The sequence below is a fragment of the Macaca mulatta genome, chromosome 9 (assembly GCF_049350105.2).
Source record: "Macaca mulatta isolate MMU2019108-1 chromosome 9, T2T-MMU8v2.0, whole genome shotgun sequence".
Lineage (NCBI taxonomy): Eukaryota > Metazoa > Chordata > Mammalia > Primates > Cercopithecidae > Macaca > Macaca mulatta.
In genome coordinates this window covers 106,174,880-106,196,929 of record NC_133414.1, presented here as the reverse complement: position 1 = coordinate 106,196,929, position 22,050 = coordinate 106,174,880, and the positions used below count along the sequence as shown (strand labels likewise).

Genomic DNA, 22,050 nt, shown 5'->3' with positions numbered 1-22,050 from the left:
GCAAGGTAAGTTTTATTATTCTTTTTCTACCTGTGAGGAAACTGAGGTTCAGAAAGGGAAAGTAATTTGCTGAAGGTAACCCACCTCAGAAGAGACCAAGCCAAGGTAAGGTTTTGGTCTAACTTCATAGCCTGGGATTTTCATTGTTAGGCTTGTTTGCCTTCAATTAAATCATAAACAAAAGTCATGATCTGAATATACTGGGGCTAAAATAGGTAAAAACAAGACTTAACCGGCTGGCCGAGAAGCACCTCTGTTAAAAATAAAATACAATTAGTTCAAAGATACTCCTTTGAAAGAAAGTAGGCAGATTGCTTGAGCCCAGAAGTTTGAGACCAGGCTGGGTAACGTGGTAAGATCATAGCTCTACAAAAAATACAAACATTGGCTGAGTATGGTGGCATGCCTGTAGTCCCAGCTATTCAAGAGGCTGAGGTGGGAGGATTGCTGGAGCCTGGGAGGTGGAGTCTGTAGTGAGCTGTGATGGCACTGTTGCACTCCAGCCTGGGCAATAGAGCAAGACCCTGTCTCAAAAAATAAAAATAAATGAAATTTAAAAAGGACACTCCTTGGGAAATATGATCACGGTGGCCAGATAAGTAAAAACAGTTCTCTTGGACTCAACGTTAGATTTCTACTGTGTGTGTGCGTGTGCGTAGGTGTACACAGAAAAGGCTAGTCTGCATAGAAAATTTAGCACGTTCCTTCCACTGAGTCAGGAACCTGGATTATTTGAGCCAAGAGAACCAAGGAGCAGTGAAGGCAAGGGATTGCTTCTTTTTTACCTGGCCACCTTGGCAGGAACCTGCCCAAGAGTCTCATTCTTTTCAAAGCATAGGAAGTTGTTAGTAAGATCAAGGTTTCTGCTGTTTGGTCCACAGACATCACTAGCAAAGTAGTGAGTAGAATTGTGAAGGAGCTGGTGCATAGGCTGGTCCATGTGTCTCCAGGAAGGAAGGCTCTCATGCTCAGGAGACACTTGGGCCACCTACTGCCTCTTGATGAGGCAACGACAGTATCATGGGGCTTGTTGACACTCCTCAGTTTAGATTGTTGTCCCTGAACAAGATTATCATTCTTGCTTTCAAACAGCAGGTTCTACCTCCTTGCCCCACACGTGGATATTCTTTTAAAAAAAAGTCTACCAGAAATATTGAATTTTAGTGTCTCACAAATCTGATGGTGACAAAATCCATTTCAGAGCCCCATACAAGAAATAACCAAAAGTCCAACAACAATAAAATATATGCCTAGATTTTGGTGTATTCATGCAATGTCATCCTGTACAGCAATGAAAATGAATAAGCAATAGCTAACTACATGGAATAACACAAATTGTAAGCAAGACACACAAGAATGTATATGATATGTATTTGTGATACATAAATACATACATTTATGTAAATGTCAATTACAAAACCAGGTGAAACTACTATACTATTTAGGAATGCATATTAGTAGAAAAACTACAAAGAAAAACAAGATGTTATTGTAAAACTTATAATAGTTTTCTCTAGGGGGAAGCTGGTAATAATTGGGAAGGGAAATAAGTAGTTTAGGGGTGCTGGCAATGTTCTAACCCTGGGTGCTAGTTATACTCAGTCACTTGATAATTATTCAAATACATTGTTTCAATAAACTTTTAATTTTAGGATAGTTTTAGACTTATAGAAAATTCCAAAGAACATATGCCTCACACAAAAATGTCCCTATTAATATCTTATATTAGTCTGGGATATGTGTCATAATTCGTGAACAAATCCCAACACATTATTACTAATTAAGGTCCACATTTTATTCAGATTTTCTTAGTTTTTACCTAGTGTCCCTTTTCTCTTCCAGGATCTCCCGTTACATTTACTTGTCAGGTCTCCTTAGGCGATGACAGTCTCTCCTTGTTTTAGGTGCTCTTGACAGTTTGGAGGAGTACTGCTCAGGTATTTTGTGGAAGGTCCCTCAATTAGGACTTGGCTGATATTTTTCCCATAAGTAGATGCAGGTTATGGATTTGGGGAAGGAAGACCATAGAGGTAAAGTGTCATTCTTATCACATCGTGTTGAGGGCACCCACTACCAACATGACTTCTCCCTGGTGATACTGACACTGATCACCTGGCTGAGGACCTGTGTGTCATGTGCCACTGTACAGTTACTACTACTATTATTAACTCATTTCCATACTCTACTCTTCGGAAAAAAGTCGCCATGCCCAGCTCACTCTTAAGGCGTGGGGAGTTATGTTGCACTTCCTTGAAGGTGAAGAATCTACCTAAGTTATTGGAAATTCTTTTGCACAGAAGATGGATCTCTTCTCCCCCATTTGTTAGTTTATTTATCATTTACACATATCATTTACTTATATCAGTATGACCTCATGAATATTAAAACTTTGGGTGATTGATAATGTGATATCACTTTATTTATTTTATTGTTGTGGCCATTGGGAGCTCTTACTGTTGGCTCTTGCATTCCTTTCACAGCTCCCATCACTGTGTTTCTTTTGAGCACTTCCTTACTACAACAAGATTCTCCAGGCTCATCTTGTATATTTTCTGCCCCAGTCCTAGAATCAACCACTGTAGGAGAAACCTTGCCTCCCTTTCTTGAAGAATGGTATTAGAAACCAAGATCTGGTCCGGGTGCAGTGACTCACACCTGTAATCCCAGCACTTTGGGAGGCCAAAACAGGTGACCCTCTTGAGGCCAGGAGTTCAAGACCAGCCTGGCCAACGTGGTGAAACCCCATCTCTACTAAAAATACAAAAATTAGCTGGGCGTGGTGGCAGGCACCTGTACTCCCAGTTACTTGGGAGGCTGAGGCACAAGAATTGCTTGAACCCAGGAGGCTGAGCTTGTAGTGAGCAGTGAGCTGGCATTGTGCCACTGGATTCCAGCCTGGGCAACAGAACAAGACTCTGTCAAAACAACAACAACAACAACCACAACAACAACCACCACCACCAAGATCTGGGGTTACATGATATTTTATACTCTTTTCCTAATGTTACTTCATATTATGAATTAATATTACTTCATTCACTTCATAAAAAGTGAAATAAAAAAATCATTTGTGTCTTATTTAGCTCCATCCCTCTGAAATTGCTCTCGGTAACACTGGAAAACCAATACTTATGTCCTTGTACACAATGGCTTCATATATGCCTGCTGCAGTCATCCTGGGTTTAATATTAAACATCACCACCTGTTTGCTGTGTGACCTCATTAAAACACTCAACCTCTCTGAGCCTCACTATTAGATGGCAAAAAGACAATGCTCATCTCATAGAATAATGGTGAAGATCAAATAGAATAACAGTTGGAAAGCACTTAGCACAGCACCTGTCTTGGTAAAGTATACTCATTAAATATAGGAAGACCAATTCCTTGCACTTTTCCTTTCTCACTTTCTCTTCTCTAGGCTATCTCGGCCCAGCCGTTCCTCTAGAGGGGCTTTCTTTATTTTCTTTTTGGAGAAGGAGTCTTGCTCTGTTGCCCAGGCTGGAGTGCAGTGGCATAATCTCAGCTCACTGCAACCTCCGCCTCCCGGGTTCAAGTGATTCTCCTGCCTCAGCCTCCCCAGTAGCTGGGATTACAGGTACCCGCCACCACACCCAGCTAATTTTTGTATTTTTAGTAGAGACGGGGTTTCACCATCTTGGCCAGGCTGGTCTTGAACTCCTGACCTTGTGATCCACCTGCCTCGGCCTCCCAAAGTGCTGGGATTGTAGGGGTGAGCCACCACGCCCGGCCAAGGGGCTTTCTTCCGGGACCATTTCCACATTCTCCATGTCCTACTTCTTGTTGTTTTAAGAGCAAAAAGGATTCAATTGGTGAGTGTTAGTACCCATTAAAATACAACATGTAAATTTGGACATAGAACTTCTGATTTTAATCTAACAAGATAAATGGTGTTTTCCATATTCCATGTAATTTAAGTTCTGAGTTAAGTCAAGCATGTTCCAGTGAACTACTACAAGCATTATAAAAAAAACAGTGTCTGGAAAGAAAAATTATAAGGCTTTTCTGGAGCCTGTTTCTGCTGCTCAGAGATGAGGTAAGCTGGGAGAGAGGAGACGCTGTCTTTCTTGGAGTCAGTTTTTATTTTAGAATGCAAAAAAGAACTAATGCCAGATGGTAATAATTCCATTAAAAAGCAATCTTCCAGGGACTAATGCTCAAAATAAAATTGACAATTGTTCGTAATGAAATAAGTTCATTTCAAGCAGGAAACTAGTAGCTTTTGTCTCTTAGATGATATAGTGAATGTTATGCAATTTTGTGTCTGATTCTCTTAGAAGATAATTTCCTGTGAGTTTACAAGAAGGGATAAGGTGGAATGTTAAGACTTATTGAGGAACTATATAATGTTAACCGAAGATCAAAGATGTGGTTTACCAGCAAAGAAAATACCTTATCAAACTCAGGTTGTATGACTTAAGGAGAGGACCAAGGAGTAAAAATAGAAGAAAGGTTTTTATCCTACTCCTAAAAAGCTTCCATGGTATCCTTCAGTTAGAAACCATAGACAGATAAACACTTGTCTAATTTCCCTGATGAAAATTTTACACTGGGTGATTGACAGGTATTTGTTAACCTGGTTAAATATTTTCTTTGTAAGGGTTCGTTTGCTTCCTGCAAATTTAACATAATCCCTTGAACATGAATCACCACGTGATAAACAAGCCTAATTTAATTTTTTAAGATAGAAGTAAACCTATGTCCTTTCCAAAGGATCCTGCTACAGCTGTTCTCTCTAATAAAATCTAGTGTTTTTAATGCTCTCTTCTGGAAAATTCTTGCTTTTAATTAACCTAGCACCTTCCTTGACTATAAGCATTCTCTTATTATATCTAAGTAGTCTGTGGGTTTTGGAACCAGCCTGCCTGAATTGAAATCCTGGCCCTGCTACCTATGAGAGTAAAATGGAACTGTCATGAAGATTAAATAATTTAATATATGGAAAGAATTTAGGGCAGTGTTTGCTTAAACATAGGCTCTCAATAAACATTAGCATCTTAAATATTGCTAATATTGTTGTCTGGCTTGAGTTTACTAAGTTAGTATTATAGAACAAAGCCATCCATACAAATGGAGATTCTCTGTAAAAATAGAGTCCAAGTTTCAAGTTGGGATTTAAGTGAGAAACAAGCCTAAGGTGAAAGTTGTGCAGGTAGTGGGAAAATGGCCTTTGTTACAAATCACAGACGCAAGATGGGTCTGAGGTGTTGGCCAGAGAAGTAGAGAGAGAGACAAATACAGAATCCCAGGTATCCCCAGCAAAGCCGGGGAGTGAGACTGTATGAAAATCTGGGCTGGGCTGAGGCAGCTGGTACAGATAAAGGATGTTGTGAGTTGGGCATTGGTAAGACTGAGGCCTGCCTGCATCTTTCCCCGTGGAGAATAACTGATTTCCTATCATTTTATGATTTGGGACATCCACATGCATACTTGTGTGTGTGTGGTTAATCCTGGTAACTATTATCTTTCTCAGATATTCTGCTTAGCTTTCTTTTTTTCCTATCCCTGTGGGGTTGGATTATCGTCCAGGCGCGTCTCTAATGAGGCTATTGTGATAGAAGGACACAGAAAAGACCTCTTTGCAGTAAGGGAGAGGAGGATGACTGAGGGTTCTTCTGAAATGTTGACTGCTACCAAGGGTGTCCACACCTAAGTGCTGGAGCCCCCTGTATTAGTCCATTTTCACACTGTTATAAAGAACTGCCCGAGACTGGGTAATTTATGAAGGAAAGAGGTCTAATTAACTCACAGTTCAGCATGGCTGTGGAGGCCTCAGGAAACTTACAATCATGGTGGACGGTGAAGGGAAAGCAAGGCACCTTCTTCACAAGGTGGCAGGAAGGAGAATGAATGCAGGAGGAACAACCACACACTTATAAAACCATCAGATCTCCTGAGAACTCACTATCCTGAAAACACATGGGAGAAACCGCCCCATGATTCAATTACCTCCACCTGGTCTCTCCCTTGACACGTGGGGATTATAGGGATTACAATTCAAGATGAGATTTTGGCTGGAGGCACAACCAAACCAGAACTTCAGCTTGGCATTTTAAAGGTGTGATGCACACATTAATCATGATAGGCACCATTTATATTGGCACTTAGAGTGTGCCATGCATTTTGCTTAATTTATATGCATCTCTCACATAATCCTCACAAAAACCCTATCAAGTAGTATTGTCATTTCCGGTTTACAGATGACAAAACTGAGGCTTAGTAAGATTCAGCTACCTACCTAGGTGACAGAAATAGTAAGAGGTGGTGTCAAAATTCAGTCCCAGGCAATGTGACTGGAAGGTTTGAGTTCTTAATCAGCTCAAGCAGCCTCCATTGTAGGTTTCTGTCATCATCTACTTATATCTCATTTCTCCAAATGTACAAATCCTTCTTAAGGTGCAGCATGCCAAAGAGGGTCAACAATATTGAAAATGACGACAATAAGAACTTGCAGCTCCTATATGACTCTATACTCTTCTCTACACACCTTCATACTCCTCATTTCTATTTCCCAACAATGGTGCCGCATGCTACTCTGAGGTCTCCATGCCTTTGTATGTTTTTAAACATACAAATGCATAGCTTATTTATTCTTTAGGCTCATAAACAAAAAAGTAATTATTAATGAGCATTATAATTCATATGAAATGTAATTGCAATGCTTTCAGAATTCAGATGTTCCTAATCTTCAGGAGTTAGACATAAAAAAAGGCTGAGGTTAGCCCCTCTACAATCAAAAGAAATGCCTTAAACATTGCAGGACAAAGGATCCTCCCCTGTGACTGAACAAATGGTGAGGCTCATGACCCAGCTCTACTGTTTATTAGTCAGACAAGTGACTTCAGCTCGCTAGGCACAACTTCTTCATCTGTAAAGAAGTCAGATAAGCCTACTTGAAGACCCCATTGACATTTCAAGATTTTTTCAGCTCAATTCCCTCCCTGCCGAGACCTTGAAGTTTGTTTTGTTGTTGTTGTTGTAGAGACAGGGTTTCACCATGTTGCCCAGGCTGCTCTTGAATTCCTGGGCTCAAGTGATCTACCTGCCTTGGCCTCCCAAAGGGTTGGGATTACAGGCCTAAGCCACTGGGCCCAGCAAAAAGAAATCTTGAACTTTTTATAATCAGTTTTTGAGGTTTCTATGAGTGTTTCTAGTGGTTTTCTGGCAGAAGTAGCTGTGAGGTTTGTGAAGAATTATAAGAGCACCCTGTAGGTGGGGTAAACCAAAGGACCATGAGATTGTCCCTTCTTTCTTTGCTGTAGTTTTCTCAGGGCTGGTGGTTGCCAAGTGAACAGGGGCTAGAGGTTGCTGTTTGTAGAGTCTCTGTTTCAGTCAGATCAACAAAGCACAGCTCCTATGGGCTTTTCAATCTGCACGTCTTTGGCAGACATAACCCTGCACTGGACATTTTAACATGGGGCTCTCAATCAGGAATGGATTCCCAAGTCCCGGCAAATGGCCACAGAAGTAGTGCTTGCTGATCTGGTTTTGGTGAATTGCATTAAACAGTCCTACCACCTATCTTGTGTGTTGAGGTTCCTTTCAGAGTAGCAGTCACTTGAGGTAAGGAAGCTATCACTGGCACTTAAGTACACAAGTTTCAAAGTGAGGATTTCAATATGACTTCACAGGTTTTATAAAAGAAATATTTGCATTTTTGTGTTTTTCTCCCCTTCTAAGAGTGCTTGCAGCAGGGTTTGGAAAATGGGCAGTGGAAGAGAAATGTTCTTAGGATGTAGAAGATAAAATGATTAGGAAGAAGACAAGAGACTGTGGAGAAAATTAGAGACAACAATTTCATAACAGGTGAAAATGATGCAAGAAAGTTACCACTTGAAGGAACTCCAAGGGAAAGGAAAGGATAGTCTAGGGGTCTGACACTCAGTAAAAGTGGCAGTCCTGAAGGTATTTTAGAAAGGTCAAATGACATACACACATGCACAAACACACACACAGCCCCAGATGAAGGTTATTGTAAAAAAAAGCCATATGAAATTCATTATTTTATCTATTTCTATCTGATAGGGTTTAAGGAAGGAATTTCAGCCAGATACAGTACGAGGAAAAGGCATTTTTCTCCCAAACATCTGTTTAATTTTTCTTACAAATATTGTGAAACTTATAAAGAATTGTGATTTCCTCTTTCCTGTTACTGCTAGGAATCTCAGAACAAAATGTAGTCACTCTATAGACTATATAACATACATTTTTGTATGTTTTATTTTCTCCTATTCTTATTTTTCTTTAATATCCTCAATTATTCATATTTATTCTTAAAAGCATCTACAGAATCTTTTATTGGAAGAAATAGACATATACATAGATGCTGAGAGAGAGAGAGAGAGAGAGAGATTAAGAACTTAAATGGCTCTGAGAGGCTTTCTGTGCAGATGTGCTTATTTGTAGAGGTCTTCTCTCTATGTATAGATTGCCACTAATGTTAGCAACCTGTTAAGTGAAAAATCTTTGAAACAATCTCTGAACAACTGGAATTACTGAACAATTAAAAAACCTGCAGATGCCTTGTGTGTGTAGGGTTAATTTTACCTCAACTTACAGAGCAGCGTTTCTCAAAGTGAGATCATTAACCCTCGACTTAGAATCACCCAGAGGTTGGGAGAGGTACAAATACTGATTTCTAGATATCACCCAGACCTAACTAAGTCAGTAGATTTGATTTAAAAGTATCTTAATACCCACCCCAGTATCCCACCCAAGAATTAAAAAAACCACTGTTACAAAAACTAGGAAATAAAAGATCACAGCTCTCCTCCTGAAATTTAATGTGTTGAATTCTTAGAAATGGCAGGATAGCTCTAGGTTTGTTTGCTTGTTTTTTTTTTTTTTTTTTTTTTTAAAGGGGTAATAGATGGTAAGAAGTTAAATTATGAGCAGTAATTTTAGAACAAAGCAGCAAAATGAGAGAAGTATATTTGAATTTGGAATTGGTAAAGTTTGAAGATAAAGAAGTGTGGCTTAATGATAAAAGTGGCAGGTTTTGATGAGGTGTCCATCTGAAACTAAGCTGAAGTAGGAAAGAACTCATCAACAGGAAAAAAGAAGACATGAGCATTCCTCACTTTTAACGTGTAAAACTTACTGCCATCGGCTTTTATCCTTCAAGGAACTTTTCCTGGAGCTGTTCCCTTCACTGGGGCTGTCCTCCTCGTCTGTCTCCAGACTTCGACTGCAGCTCCGGATGACCTGAAAGATGCTGTTGACAGTGGACTCCTTCTCCGAATTCTTTAAGCCATTTTGTCCCACTCGTTGTAAGAAATTATCTTGTCCACTGTAATCTGCTACAAACTACAGAAAAATATATCGAGAATTTGCTATTGCAACTTAATGTGCCTGGATAACCTACTTGGCTAGGGAAAAGAAATCATAACGTAATAAATAATGGCATTTGTGCCTATTTTATGGGAAAGAAAACAAGAGCCTCCAGGAAAAACATTTTTTCGTTTCACCACATGAAATATCAAAATTCACCCTTGTTTCCACTGAGACAACTTTAATCCCTCTAGGAATCGACACTCCACTTCAAATTTAAAACACAAAAAACAATATTATTTCAGGGCTCCCTAAGGAGAAGGTTAGCCAATTTGCAGAGGAAGGGCATGGTTATTTTATCCTTATAGTGAGAATTGAGAAAAACCATGAGTAAAGTATGCTATTCTACGGAACCAGATAAAATGACTGGGCCCAAGCAAAACACTGAGAAGGGGTGATGTTTTGCTTTATTGCTCATGTGTTGTATAATAACACAGCGGCTTCTTCCTAGTTTTTGAGCTCTTTAAGCTCTTATTGTTTGTACAGTTGATCAGGAAGCTTCTCCCATCAGAGGTGAGAGCTGTGTCTGGGATAAGAGATGCGGAGTTCCCTCTTCTTAAGACGTGAGGAAGCTGGAGGGGTGTGGCCTGGGAGGCTTCCTTTAAGCATTCTCCTCCATTTCTTGCCCTTTTATCCTAGCTCATAACCCAGAGAGATGCGGTGGTGTTGCCTGTACCTGTCAGGGGTTCTTAAGTCTTCCTGATATCAGGTGATGCCTTTGCTCCCAGGTGACACAGAAGAGGCTGAAGGTTGAAGAGAGTCTTCCCACTCCATGGAGAAGGCGTGTACATGACTCTGTGTGTGTGTGTGTGTGTGTGTGTGTGTGTGTGTGTGTGTGTGTGTGAGAAACGTCAGTAGTAGGTTCTGTCATCATGGCAGGAATAATCCTAGATTTGGGTTTGGTCCCAGGTAAGGGACTTCTCAAAATCTCCATAAGCTTCTTTCCATTTTAGTAACTTCTTTCATTTTTAAACACCTTAGAGAGAGGTTTCCTTATCCTTTCCCTCCAGTTTCTCAATTCCCCGTCTCTCCAATGCCCAATGCCTTGGGTCAAAGCTCACACTATCCCTTCTGCTCTGGGAATCAGGAACAGGAGGCAATGAACCTGGGAGGAACGAGGCTCTGGGGATCAGGAGCCTGGAACTTGTCTCTACATGCATCTTCAGGCTCTCTAGCATCTTCCCACAAAGGATGAAAATAAAGCAGTTTTTTCTTCCACTGATGTGGAAAACTTAATACTGTCATTTGACTTTCTTTATCTCCTGCATCCAGACATTCCCACCCAATAAGAAAAACCTGTCAATCTTTAAAAACCACCAGAAAACAACGCCCTTTTTGACTTGTACTTACACATTAAATCTAATACATTAAAACTAATTTCACAATACTATGTCCCATACAGTGCTAGTCCCACACATTCTTTTCCACAGAACTTCCAAGGATCTATGTGCTACCCAGAAACAATATAACAATTATTAACCTTGTGTTCAATCAGCGATCATTTCTTTGGTGAGCACAGACAGGGCCTGATGAGACAGCCAGCAACAGTGGCTCTTCAGGCCAGGATGATTGTGAAAGGCCTTACCTCTAAAGTTTCTTCTTGGGAATTGTACCGCGGGCATATCTTCATGAGGCCAGAGGCGCCGTCAAGCACTTCACAGAGCTCCTTAAGAAACACTCCACAGAACGGAACCACCTTACAGCCAGGGATGTGCAGGGCACGTGTCACCACCTTTCTGTACTCACAAGAGGACTCATGCTGGGCCATAGCATCCTTCAGGCTCCTCATGGTCTCAATATCAGACTGGTCCATAAACTGCCACATTTTTAAAACTTTTCTTGACCTATTGCGAGTAAATGACGTTTTTTAGACTGAAGAAGAAATAATATAGTTTACAGCAAGGAGCCTAAATTCCATACAAATTCATTCTCTTTACCAAGTTTTTTTTTTTTGGTGGAGTCTCACTCTGTTGGCCCAGGCTGGAGTGCAGTGGCGTGATCTCGGCTCACTGGGTTCAAGTAATTCTCCTGCCTCTGCCTCCCCAGTAGCTGGGATTACAGGCATGCACCACCATGCCCGGCTAATTTTTGTATTTTTAGTAGAGATGGGGTTTTGCCATGTTGGCCAGGCTGGTCTCGAACTCCTGACCTCAGGTGACCCAAGTGCCTCAGCCTCTCAAAGTGCTGGGATTACAGGCCACCACGCCCCGCCCCAAGAGTTCTTTACTTGTTAATATTTGTGTAGGGTTCCTATCCCCACCTACTTCCCCAGATAATATGAATAATACTTTTGTAAATTGAAACTAAAAATTAAATAGGACAGATACAAACACAAATAGGGATATGGGATATGTTAGTTATAGAAGCTGGGCACTGAATGTAGGTTTGCGTTTTTCTGGCAGCTATGGCCAAAGAGGGAAAGTAGAGGGTAATATGGTTTGTACAGATATTGGTGGAGGAGGACTGCCTGGGGAAACCTGGCCCATCTGGTCCTCTTGATCTTTTAAATATTACTCTTGGATTAATCCAGCCCCTTAGTGATCAACATGAAGCCTATTGTTTTCACCTCTTCCATAGAATTGATTTTTACTGAATCAAGCTTTGACATGAAGGCACCAGCTCATTTTTGGGGACCTTGTTGTAAAGTATTATTTGCATAACAGGATGTTAAGTGGGACTTTCCCTATTCTGAAACTCCTGCTGAGACCCACAGGTGACAGTGCACCACACCTTTTAAAGAGAGGCCCTCACAAGGTGTTACCTGAACTGCTTTGCCCAGAGTGGTCTCCCACTCTCCTTTGGCCCATGCAGAGAAAGTGGATCTGAGCAGATAGCTTGGGAATATTTCTCTGGGGGCAATTGTGGGAGGGCTCACCTTTCTGTAAGAGGACAAGGTCACCCCAAGTGAATTCCATGGGGACACTGACCTGTGTCCTGGGCAGTCTGTGGATCACAAGAACTGGTGCATGAATCTTGCCTAAAGATTTGAGGCTAGCTGGAGCTGCCTGATGGCAAAGGGAGAGAAAAGATTCCAGTAGATATGTCCTGTGCTTGCACAGTTGGGAGGGCAATGTGCTGACTATTTCCTGTGAGTCAGGAGGGGATACTGTGCAAAGAGGTGGGGCTGGAGCTGTCCTGAAGGGTCTGCCTGCCAAAAGATGAGACCCTAGCAGAAAGGGCCTGTGAGGACAGGACCTGGGGGGGGCGATGAGGAATAAGAGGTTGACCAGAGGGTACACTGCATTTTGCTAGGTAATGCTGCAGTGGGGAGGTGGAAAAAATTAGAGAGAGTAACTAGTAAGAAAACCTAAAAGCACCCTCCATTGGTCTCTGTGAGGGCACCAAGGCCAGCACAACTGCCCCGTCAAGTAAGACTCTGTGCTCCCTCTATCCCCATCCTTTCCCCTCTCCTCTCCTGTCCACTTTTTTTCTGTAGACATCTAGTTGCAGGGAAAAGTAAGAAAAAAAGACAAATTATATCTTCCCCACTACTACAAGTCTCTGAGACTGCTTGTGTTGTGAAACACAGAGAAAGGAAGAAGATATATATTGAATGAGATATTAAAATTTTGATTTAGATTAACTGGATTACAAAATCACTGTGTAATATATAAGACATCCAAAGACATAAAGAAGTACAACATGACAAACACCCACGTGCCAATCTCTCAGTTTAAAAAATCAAACATCAACAATGTGGTTGAGGCCCTAGTGTATTCCTCCAAGAGCACATACTCTATTCTTCCCTCACCAGACAGGACCACCACTGGGACTTTGGGGTTCTCCTTTCCTTAAAATTCTTCGTACTTTTTCAACATATGCATCTATCACCAAGCAAGTTACAGAATTGTGTATTTTTAAACTTTATGTAAATAGTATCACATGGTAGATACTCTTAGACCGAGGGTCCCCAGCCCCTGGGCCGCAGACCAGTAGTGGTTCATGGCCTGTTAGGAACTGGGCTGCACAGCAGGAGATGAGCAGTGGGTGAGCAAGCTTTACAGCTTGAGCTCTGCCTGCTGTCAGATTAGCAGCGGCATTAGATTCTCATAGGAGCGCAAACCCTACTGTGAACTGCGCATGTAAGGGATCTAGGTTGCATGCTCCTCATGAGAATCTAATGCCTGATGATCTGAGGGGGAACAGTTTCATCCAAAAACCATTTCCCCCCACCCCCACATCCCCAGTCTGTGGAAAAATTGTCTTCCATGAAACTGGTCTCTGGTGCTAAAAAGGCTGGGGATCCCTGTCTTAAACAACTTGTTTTTTGTTTTTTTAAACAGCCTTAAGTTTGCAAGACTCATTCATGTTCAAGAGCACAGGAGAATGAGATTGTGTGTTAATTGGGAAAGTGACTGGAAAAGCTACAGGATCTCTCAATGTAGCATAATCCAGGGTCGGGGGAGGGAGAGCCAGTTGGAAGCTTTGAAAGGCAATCAGATCAGAAAAGTAAAAGCATATTATGATTTCATCCTACTAAATCCAGCTTGTCCTATAACTGGATTCTTATAAGACAGTGAGAATTCTTTTTTGGGGAATGAAGTGGGGGTAAAAACAAATGAAGTGAATGAATGAGACATGGTTCTCACTGGTTTCTTATTGTGTGAGTAATGGAGTAGTTATGGTTCACTTGGGGGCAAAGGGCAAACTTCAGCAAAGATCAATTCTTCATTGTTGAATTGAGAATTGACACTATTTTAAAATCTTTTATTCACCTTTATGATTATAAAGATACTAGATACTCATTGTAGAAAATCTAGAAAATATCAAAAACATAGCAAACCCACTTATAATTCTACCATACACAGACATTCCTTCCAGTATTTATCTTATTCTTATCTATATGGGTATATAAATATTGCTGAGGTTATTCAGGATAGAGAGCTTTGTTCCCAGATAGATTCATGTATTATGTGTCATCTGCTTTCCAATGATATAAAAACTTTTCAGGCCAGGTGCAGTGGCTCATGCCTATAATCTCAGCACTTTGGGAGGCTGAGGCAGGGGAGATCACTTGAAGCCAGGAGCTCCAGACCAACCTAGGAAATGCAGAAAGACTCCATTTCTTAAAAAAATTTAAAAAATAGCTATTGTGCTTGTACACTCCTTGTAGACCTAGCTACTTGGAAGCCAAAGTGGGAGGATTGCTTAAGCCCAGGGTAAGAGGTTACAGTGAGCTATGATCCTGCCCCTGCACTCCAGCCTGGGTGATAGAGTAAGATCTTATCTCTTAAAAATTTGTTTTTTTACCTCATGCCTGTAATCCTAGCACTTTGGGAGGCTGAGGCGTGTGGATCACTTGAGGTCAGGAGTTCAAGATCAGTCTGGCCAACATGTTGAAATTCCGTCTCTAGTAAAAATACAAAAAAATTAGCAGGGTGTGGTGGCAGGTGCCTGTAATCCCAGCTACTTGGGTGGGTGAGGCAGAAGAATTGCTCAAACCTGGGAGGTGGAGGTTGCAGTGAGCCAAGATTGCACCATTGCACTCCAGCCTGGGCAACAGAGTGAGACTCCGTTTCAAAAAAAAAATGTTTTGTTTACAAACATCATTTTTGATGGCTATTTAATATTCCATTATCTGGATGCAGCGTATTATTTCCTTTAACTATTTTCCTATGTTGTTCACTTGGGTTATTTTAAACTGGTACAATAACTAAGTAAATATTCTTGATTGTAAATCTTTGTACTTCTTACTAGTGGCTTAAAAGAGCTAAGAATTTAGAGGAGGCAAAATGTACAATGTCTATAAAAAACCAAAGTCACTTAACAACAAGTATGCTTCCTCTTCCCATTTAATTGCTTAAAAAATAAAAAAAATCGGCCGGGCGCGGTGGCTCACACCTGTAATCCCAGCACTTTGGGTGGCCGAGGTGGGCGGATCACCCGAGGTTGGGAGTTCGAGAGCAGCCTGACCAATAGGCAGAAACCCCATCTCTACTAAAAAAAAAAAAAAAAAAAAAATACAAAATTAGCTGGGCGTGGTGGTGTATGCCTGTAATCCCAGCTACTTGGGAGGCTGAGGCAGGAGAATTGCTTGAACCTGGCAGGCGGAGGTTGCAGTGAGCCGAGATCATGCCATTGCACTCCAGCCTGGGCAACAAGAGCGAAACTGTCTCAAAAAATAAAATAAAATAAAATAAAATAAAATAAAATAAAATAATCTCTATTATGTTGATAATAGTTAATTGCTTGGAACCTAAACACTTTCAAGCCTAAAAATGCACACATAAGCTCTGCCTCCATAATCATTGCAACGTAACGGTATCTGGCCATTTATCTCCTGTGTACAGAATAGCTGTCAACAAAAAACTTATTATACCTGGTACTTTCACCTATTTATCTGTAAAGATCAGTTTAGTTTTAAGCCAAACACAGGAGCATGAAACTAGGCAGCAGTGGATCTGGGATATGAGCCAAAATGCATTGGGATCAGTGTTGAGGTCTGTCCTGGTTTGAGATTATTCCTCATTTAGGGAAATCACCAGACTTTACGGTCTTCTTGGATTTTGGATTTAAACTCAGCTGAATCTTACAGTCCCATTCATGTATGACCTCCATAGGTCATTCTGAGGCCATTCTTGTAATAAGAGAATCTAGAACATGGTATGTGGCAGCCGGCCTCCAAGACGGCCTCCCATGGTCCACACCTCCTGATTTTGTGGCTTTGTGCAGTCCCTACCCACAAGGAGTCCATGCTGGTCCTACGTGATCAGTACAATATGGCAGGAGTGACTGTGTGTGATTCCTGAGGCTTGCATCACAGCCTCTGCCTCCCTCTCTTGGATTGTTCACTTCGGAAGGAGCCAGTCACTGTGCTGTAATGACAGTCATGTTGTGGGGTCAGGAAGCGAGGTCCCTGGCCAACAGCCAGCACCAACTTGCCAGACACAGAATGATAAGCATCATTAAAATAAAATAACTTTATCAAAATATGATAATTATTTTCTTAAAAGAAATGTAATACACATTTTCTTTTTTCTTTTTTGTTTTCTGAGACAGAGTTTCCCTCTTATTGCCCAGACTGGAGTGCAATGGCACGATCTCTGCTCACTGTGACCTCCGCCTCCTGGGTTCAAGTGATTCTCCTGCCTCAGCCTCCTGAGTAGCTGGGATTATAGGCACCTGCTACCACGCCCAGCTAATTTTTGTATTTTTAGTAGAGATAGTGTTTTACCATGTTGGCCAGGTTGGTCTTGAACTCCTGACCTCAGGTGATCTACCCACCTTAGCCTCCCAAAGTGCGGGGATTACAGGTGTGAGCCACCGTGCCCAGCCTACATGTTTTCTTTATAGAAAATTGATCACAAAGAGAATCAAAATCATCTGGATACAGCCTTCTATTCTCCAAGGCTTTTTTTTTTTTTTCCACTTTTTCCTTCTTTTGAGCCATGCCTTATGCATTTGTATGACTATCTTAAATGTCAAGGACATGATCATTTGGGTTTACTCTTAGTTAAGAAAGTTGAAAAGGACAAAAAAAAAAAATTAGAACTCTGGGAGCTGTCATCTCCTCCCCCAACCCAGAATCCCTACATAGGGACCTGGAGAATCAAAGAAAAATCTCAGTAATGTTTTGAAGTAAAATTCATTTGTAGTGAGAACCCTCATGAGGATGGTGAATCTCAGGAAGCAATAACAATAATAATAACAATAACTGCTCTTTATGAGGCCTTACCATACGCCAGGCACAGGTGTCAAATACTTTATATTATTTCACTGAATTCTACCTAAACATGTAGGTGCTTTTTAGTATTATCCCCATTTTGCAGACAAAATAACTGAGGCTCAATGAAGTCAAGTAGCTTGCCTGGATCACACAGCTATTCCTTGGGGGAACCAGGATTTGATTCCCTGTGATTCTGACTTAAGAACTCATGCTTTTCTTCCTCACATACCATGCTGCCTCCCATAGGAGTAAGAATAGTTACTTTATGCCAGGTAACTGAGGCTAAAAGGGGATAAAGCAGGCGACTTGATGAACAGGATGGTGATTTTGTTATTAGCTTGATGGAAAAGGCATAAGAGCAGGATATCATAGTGGTCAAGATCATAGGCTCCGAAATCAAGGTTGCCTGCATTCCCAGCAATGCCAGGTGACCTTGGGTGAATGACTTAATTTCTCTTAACCTTAGCTTCCTCTTTTGTATAATGTGGGAATAATAATAGTATCTACCTGATAAACCTGTTTTGAGAATTAAAAGATACAATATAGGGAATGTGCATAGCCCATACTTGACATAAAGTGTTTGATAATAATGAGAGCTAGCATTATTGGAGGCCTGTTGTCAATGCTAGCCACTGTAATTACTAAGGGCAGTTGGTGGTCTATAGCATACAGCACTGGAACACTACATAAGGCAGGCCTGAAAAGAGACAGGTAACAGTGGGGTTTATAGGACAGGAAGGGGAATAGTCAATGGTGGGGTTGATGGGTTATGCAACCAAGTAATTTCACTTGGGTTGGCCAAGAACACAGAATCACAGCAGATCCAGTGAAGTAGGATTGTGACTGGCCCACAGGGGCTGAATTCTGCAGCATCTTTGAGGGACAGGGCCTTTGGTGCTGAAAGAAGATAATACATTTCCCAAGATAATAATTTCCAATTACCTGGCTTGGGTAAAGGTGACTCCATGGACAATTAACTCAGAGCCATTTAGGTGATGAGAAGCAACTGTGCCAAGATAACCGTATTCCCCACTGACTATACCTGAGGCCAGCCAAGAACTCCATGACAGCGTTGTAGTTGCCCATGTTCCAGCAGCACTTGGCCACATGCACCAAATATGAAAAGACTTCTCGCTTCTCCTCCATGGAGCCTGCCGTGAGGATCAGCCACGTCACCCAGGAGCTCACCTAGAAAACACACAGAGACATTCACGGGAATTATGTCCTAGAAGTTTGGCATTTTTTTTCCCAAAAGTATTCTTTGTTTTTCTAAAAATACTAATTTGGTATTAGGAAATGAAAGACCTATAGGTCCTTAATCTCTTGTAACTCTCTCTTTATTTTCTTTAAAACAAGAAGGCTAAAAAAGGCAATTCATAAAATCCTTTGATCGAAAAAATGTCTTGAGACTATAAGAAAATAAGGCCTAAGGATAATTTTGATTGAAAGATATTTGACTGATGGACATTAAAATGAAATGTACTTAACCCATCAATTAAAGACATTTACTAAGTATTAAAATACATAATATCAAATGAAAAATAAAAACATTTTTAAACGATCTTTTACAAATGCCTTATCTCTTATGCTCCTCAAATGACAAAATAATATGAACAAATATTTATAGAGCACTTATTATGTGCCAGGAACCATTCTAAGCACTTTACCTATAGATACCTCACTTATCTCTCACAACAATTCTGAGTCAGGGACTGTTATTGTCCTCAGGGATGTGTGTAAGGTCTTCAACCACACTGACGGTAGCAAAGCCTAGGTTTGAACTTAGGGTGTCTGCTCCAGAGGTTGCACTATCAACCACTCACAAATGCCTGATGTGTTTACACAAACTCTAATGTTCTCCAGTTCTGGGCTTAAAGTTCTTCTAATGCAATTTGTTTTTCCTGCTACACAGACTGGAGGATAATATTTTAAAATGATCCATGTCTACACCCTCCCCTTATGATATGCAGCCTCTAAATCATCTTCTTCTGATCTAAGATTTTTTTGCTGCCACCTTTTCTTTTGTGCTTGGATGCTGGTGTCCACCTAAGTTACCTTCTCTATCCTGACTAGCATGTGGGTTGATAAACTTGATTGTTAACAGAACCAAAGTCTTGGTCTTGACTTCACATGGCCCTACTAGCTCTGCTTGGTTCAGCATCAGCGCTGAAGCCTGAGCAGCGACACTTTTCTCTGGCCTAAGTGAGAGAGGCCAGAACAGAGAGTTTATGGTGACCCATGACAACTGCAGGAAATAAGAGCTCAAGGTCAATAGCATACCGCGTATAAGTGGATAAAATGATAAGAATTAATGGCATTGAGTGCTGGCAGCAACCACAGAGGGCAGTGCAACCCCATTTTTCCAGATCGAGAATCCACGGCTCATGGGAGAAGTGACTTTTCAAGGTCACAATTCTTGTTGATATCAAAAGTAGAGCTCCCAGCTCAGTGCTCTTTCATCTGATGAAAGTTGACAGTTTCTTTCTTTCTTTTCTTTTTTTTTAGACGGAGTGTTGCTCTGTCGCCCAGGCTGGAGTGCAATGGTATGATCTTGGCTCACTGCAACTTTGAGTAACTGGGATTACAGGGCCCGCCACCATGCCTGGCTAATTTTTATATTTTTAGTAGAGATGGGGTTTCACCATGTTGGCCAGGCTGGTCTTGAACTCCTGACCGCAAGTGATCCACCCACCTCAGTCTCCCAAAGTGCTGGGATTACAGGTGTGAGCCACCGTGCCCGGCCGAAAGGTGAGTTTTTTCGGACTTGGCTCTGGGTAGGTCCTCCTAAGCACTCAGTTTGGAGCTGCACATGTGAAGGCAGAGCAGGAATAAAAGGAGAAAATGCTGAGAAGAGTCCAAAATAAGCGCAAAGAGATGAAAAAACAAAATGAATGGTTGCTCACACCTCTTTCCTATCCCTACATAGAAACAAACAGGAAAATCAGACCAACAGGGAGTTTTAGTAATAAAACAGGTCTATTCTCTGGTATGAGCCAGAGGCACTGAAGTAATTAATAATCTTCCTCTTCCCTTCTGAAACAGACTGAAGTAAAACGTGCTGGGCTACCTGCCACCCCCAAGCCCAGTCCTGAGCCTAGTGGGCTCCCAGCATATGCCTCTGCCCTCCATCTGTTCTGGACTTCACTGGGCCCTCGGGTGGCATCAGGAGAACAGGTCTGGAATCAGACCCTTGGGACAAACCCTGGTCCACATCATCCCAGGAACTGTCTGGGATTCCTAGTGCTGACCCCTCTCCCGCAGCTACGAGTAACCCCTTGCTCACGGTCTCCATGCCTGTCCTCTCACTTGGTTCCTTGGTTACAAGTCACCTTTGTGAAACCCCGGCTCACTAGAGCAAGAAATTATTTTGCTAACAGAAACTGAGTCATTGGTGATTCCATCTGATTCTTCCTTTAGCCTGACTGGGTTTTGATGAGCCCTATCCTACAATATGAAACCATCAGCAAACACTTAGCATCACAACCCTACTGACTCTTTGAGTTGGAAATTCAAACAGGTCTCACAAATAAAAATGAGATCCTGAAAATTAAAAAAACAGTTTCTCAAAGCCACCCAACTCATTAGTTGTTGAGGCCTCTGGCCATATTGTCTCCATGGCTTTAGCTCCTTTCTGGTTGAAATTGATGGCAAATCAGGGTCTCTGGAAAGTCGTCATTCTTTCAGGCTGTTCTGATACCATGCATTGACTTACTAGTCCAGTGGCTGGAAAGGGTTAACTCACCTCCCCCTGGAGAGGTCTGCTTCACAGGGCAGGTGGAGACCACCACTTGGTTTGTGTCACAATCCTGATCACTCATCCAGATTTATTTCCTATCAGTCAAATCATTTTCCATATACTTTCCCACAACGTGAGGAAAAAAATAGCGATACCATATTTCACATGGAAACCTAATTTAAACCAACTGTTCCGTTGCCGAGTATGAGTCCCCAGGGCCCTCGTTGTTGAGATTATGTAAGCACTGTTATCATAAACATACACACACAGACACACACACACACACACCCAACATCTGCTTACAAGCCTCATGGACAATTCTTATTATGGTCTGATGTATTCATAACTTTATAAGCATTAAGTGGTGAGAGGGTCACCACTAATTATAAAATAATAAATGACAAAAAAGGAAATGAAGATTCAGTGACAAATGTCAAAATGTTAACCAAAGCATAAAAGGTGGTCACATTTACTAGATGGAAAATGGGATGTGTTGTCAATCCAGAAAGAATTTCAGGACACTGCAATCACATAGAAAAACAAAAGAAATTTATATAAATATAAAGTACTATGGTTTAGGCATACAGAGTGCTAGTAGAGCAGAAAGGTGCTAACGGTAGCAGATTATTTTGCTTATTTCAACAGCAAGCACAGAATCAGGAGAGAATCTGGCCCCCAGCCCAATTCTTTAAGCACCTCTCCCAGAAGGTGCTGGGCTAATCCTGACATCATAACCCCCTGGACCATGCCCACAACTCCTCCACAACTGACCCTCCCACAATATCTTTTTTTCCTTCCTTTTGCTTTTCTCAGTACTCTTAGGCTTAGCAAAACAGAACAGTTTGCTCCCTCTCCTCACATCAAATACCTTATTGGTGTCACACACACTCAGTTTGGAAGGAATGTTCTTGCATCATTCAAAATGACCTTTCCCTGGTCCACCATGTCTTACTTGTGTCCTCTGTGAAGCCAAATCTTTACTTTGGCCCACCAGGCCCCTGTCCATTCTCCAACCACCTCACTTCTCCCCTACATCCCTCCTTTTAGGGAGGTAAACTAGGCTTTTTAACATCTCAGGAATCTTGAACTGGTTGTTCCTTCTGCAGGAAGGCTCCCCATCAGCCCAGATTCATTTTTTCTAAATTTAAAAAATTTATTTATTTATTTATTTATTTTGTAGAGATGCAGTATCACTATATTACCCAGGCTGATCTTGAACTCCTGGCCTCAAGTGATCCTCCCACTTCCGCTTCCATAGCATTGGGATTACAGATGAGCCACCACACATGGCCTGTCATTT

The 22,050-nt window shown here is 41.4% G+C and overlaps 1 protein-coding gene across 9 annotated transcripts in view; it reads right to left on the bottom strand.

Moving 5' to 3' along the window:
• The window catches only part of PLCE1 (phospholipase C epsilon 1), a 349,678-nt gene that overhangs the window by 84,509 nt on the left and 243,119 nt on the right, over positions 1 to 22,050 (bottom strand). For all 9 annotated transcript variants that reach the window (XM_015147712.3, XM_077946826.1, XM_028826665.2 and 6 more), the window contains 3 exons: positions 18,057 to 18,202; positions 10,934 to 11,192; positions 9,119 to 9,324 (listed from right to left, as the gene is read on the bottom strand). In XM_015147712.3, coding sequence (XP_015003198.3) covers positions 9,119 to 9,324; positions 10,934 to 11,192; positions 18,057 to 18,202 — 611 coding nt within the window. The remainder of the gene's footprint in view (positions 1 to 9,118; positions 9,325 to 10,933; positions 11,193 to 18,056; positions 18,203 to 22,050) is intronic.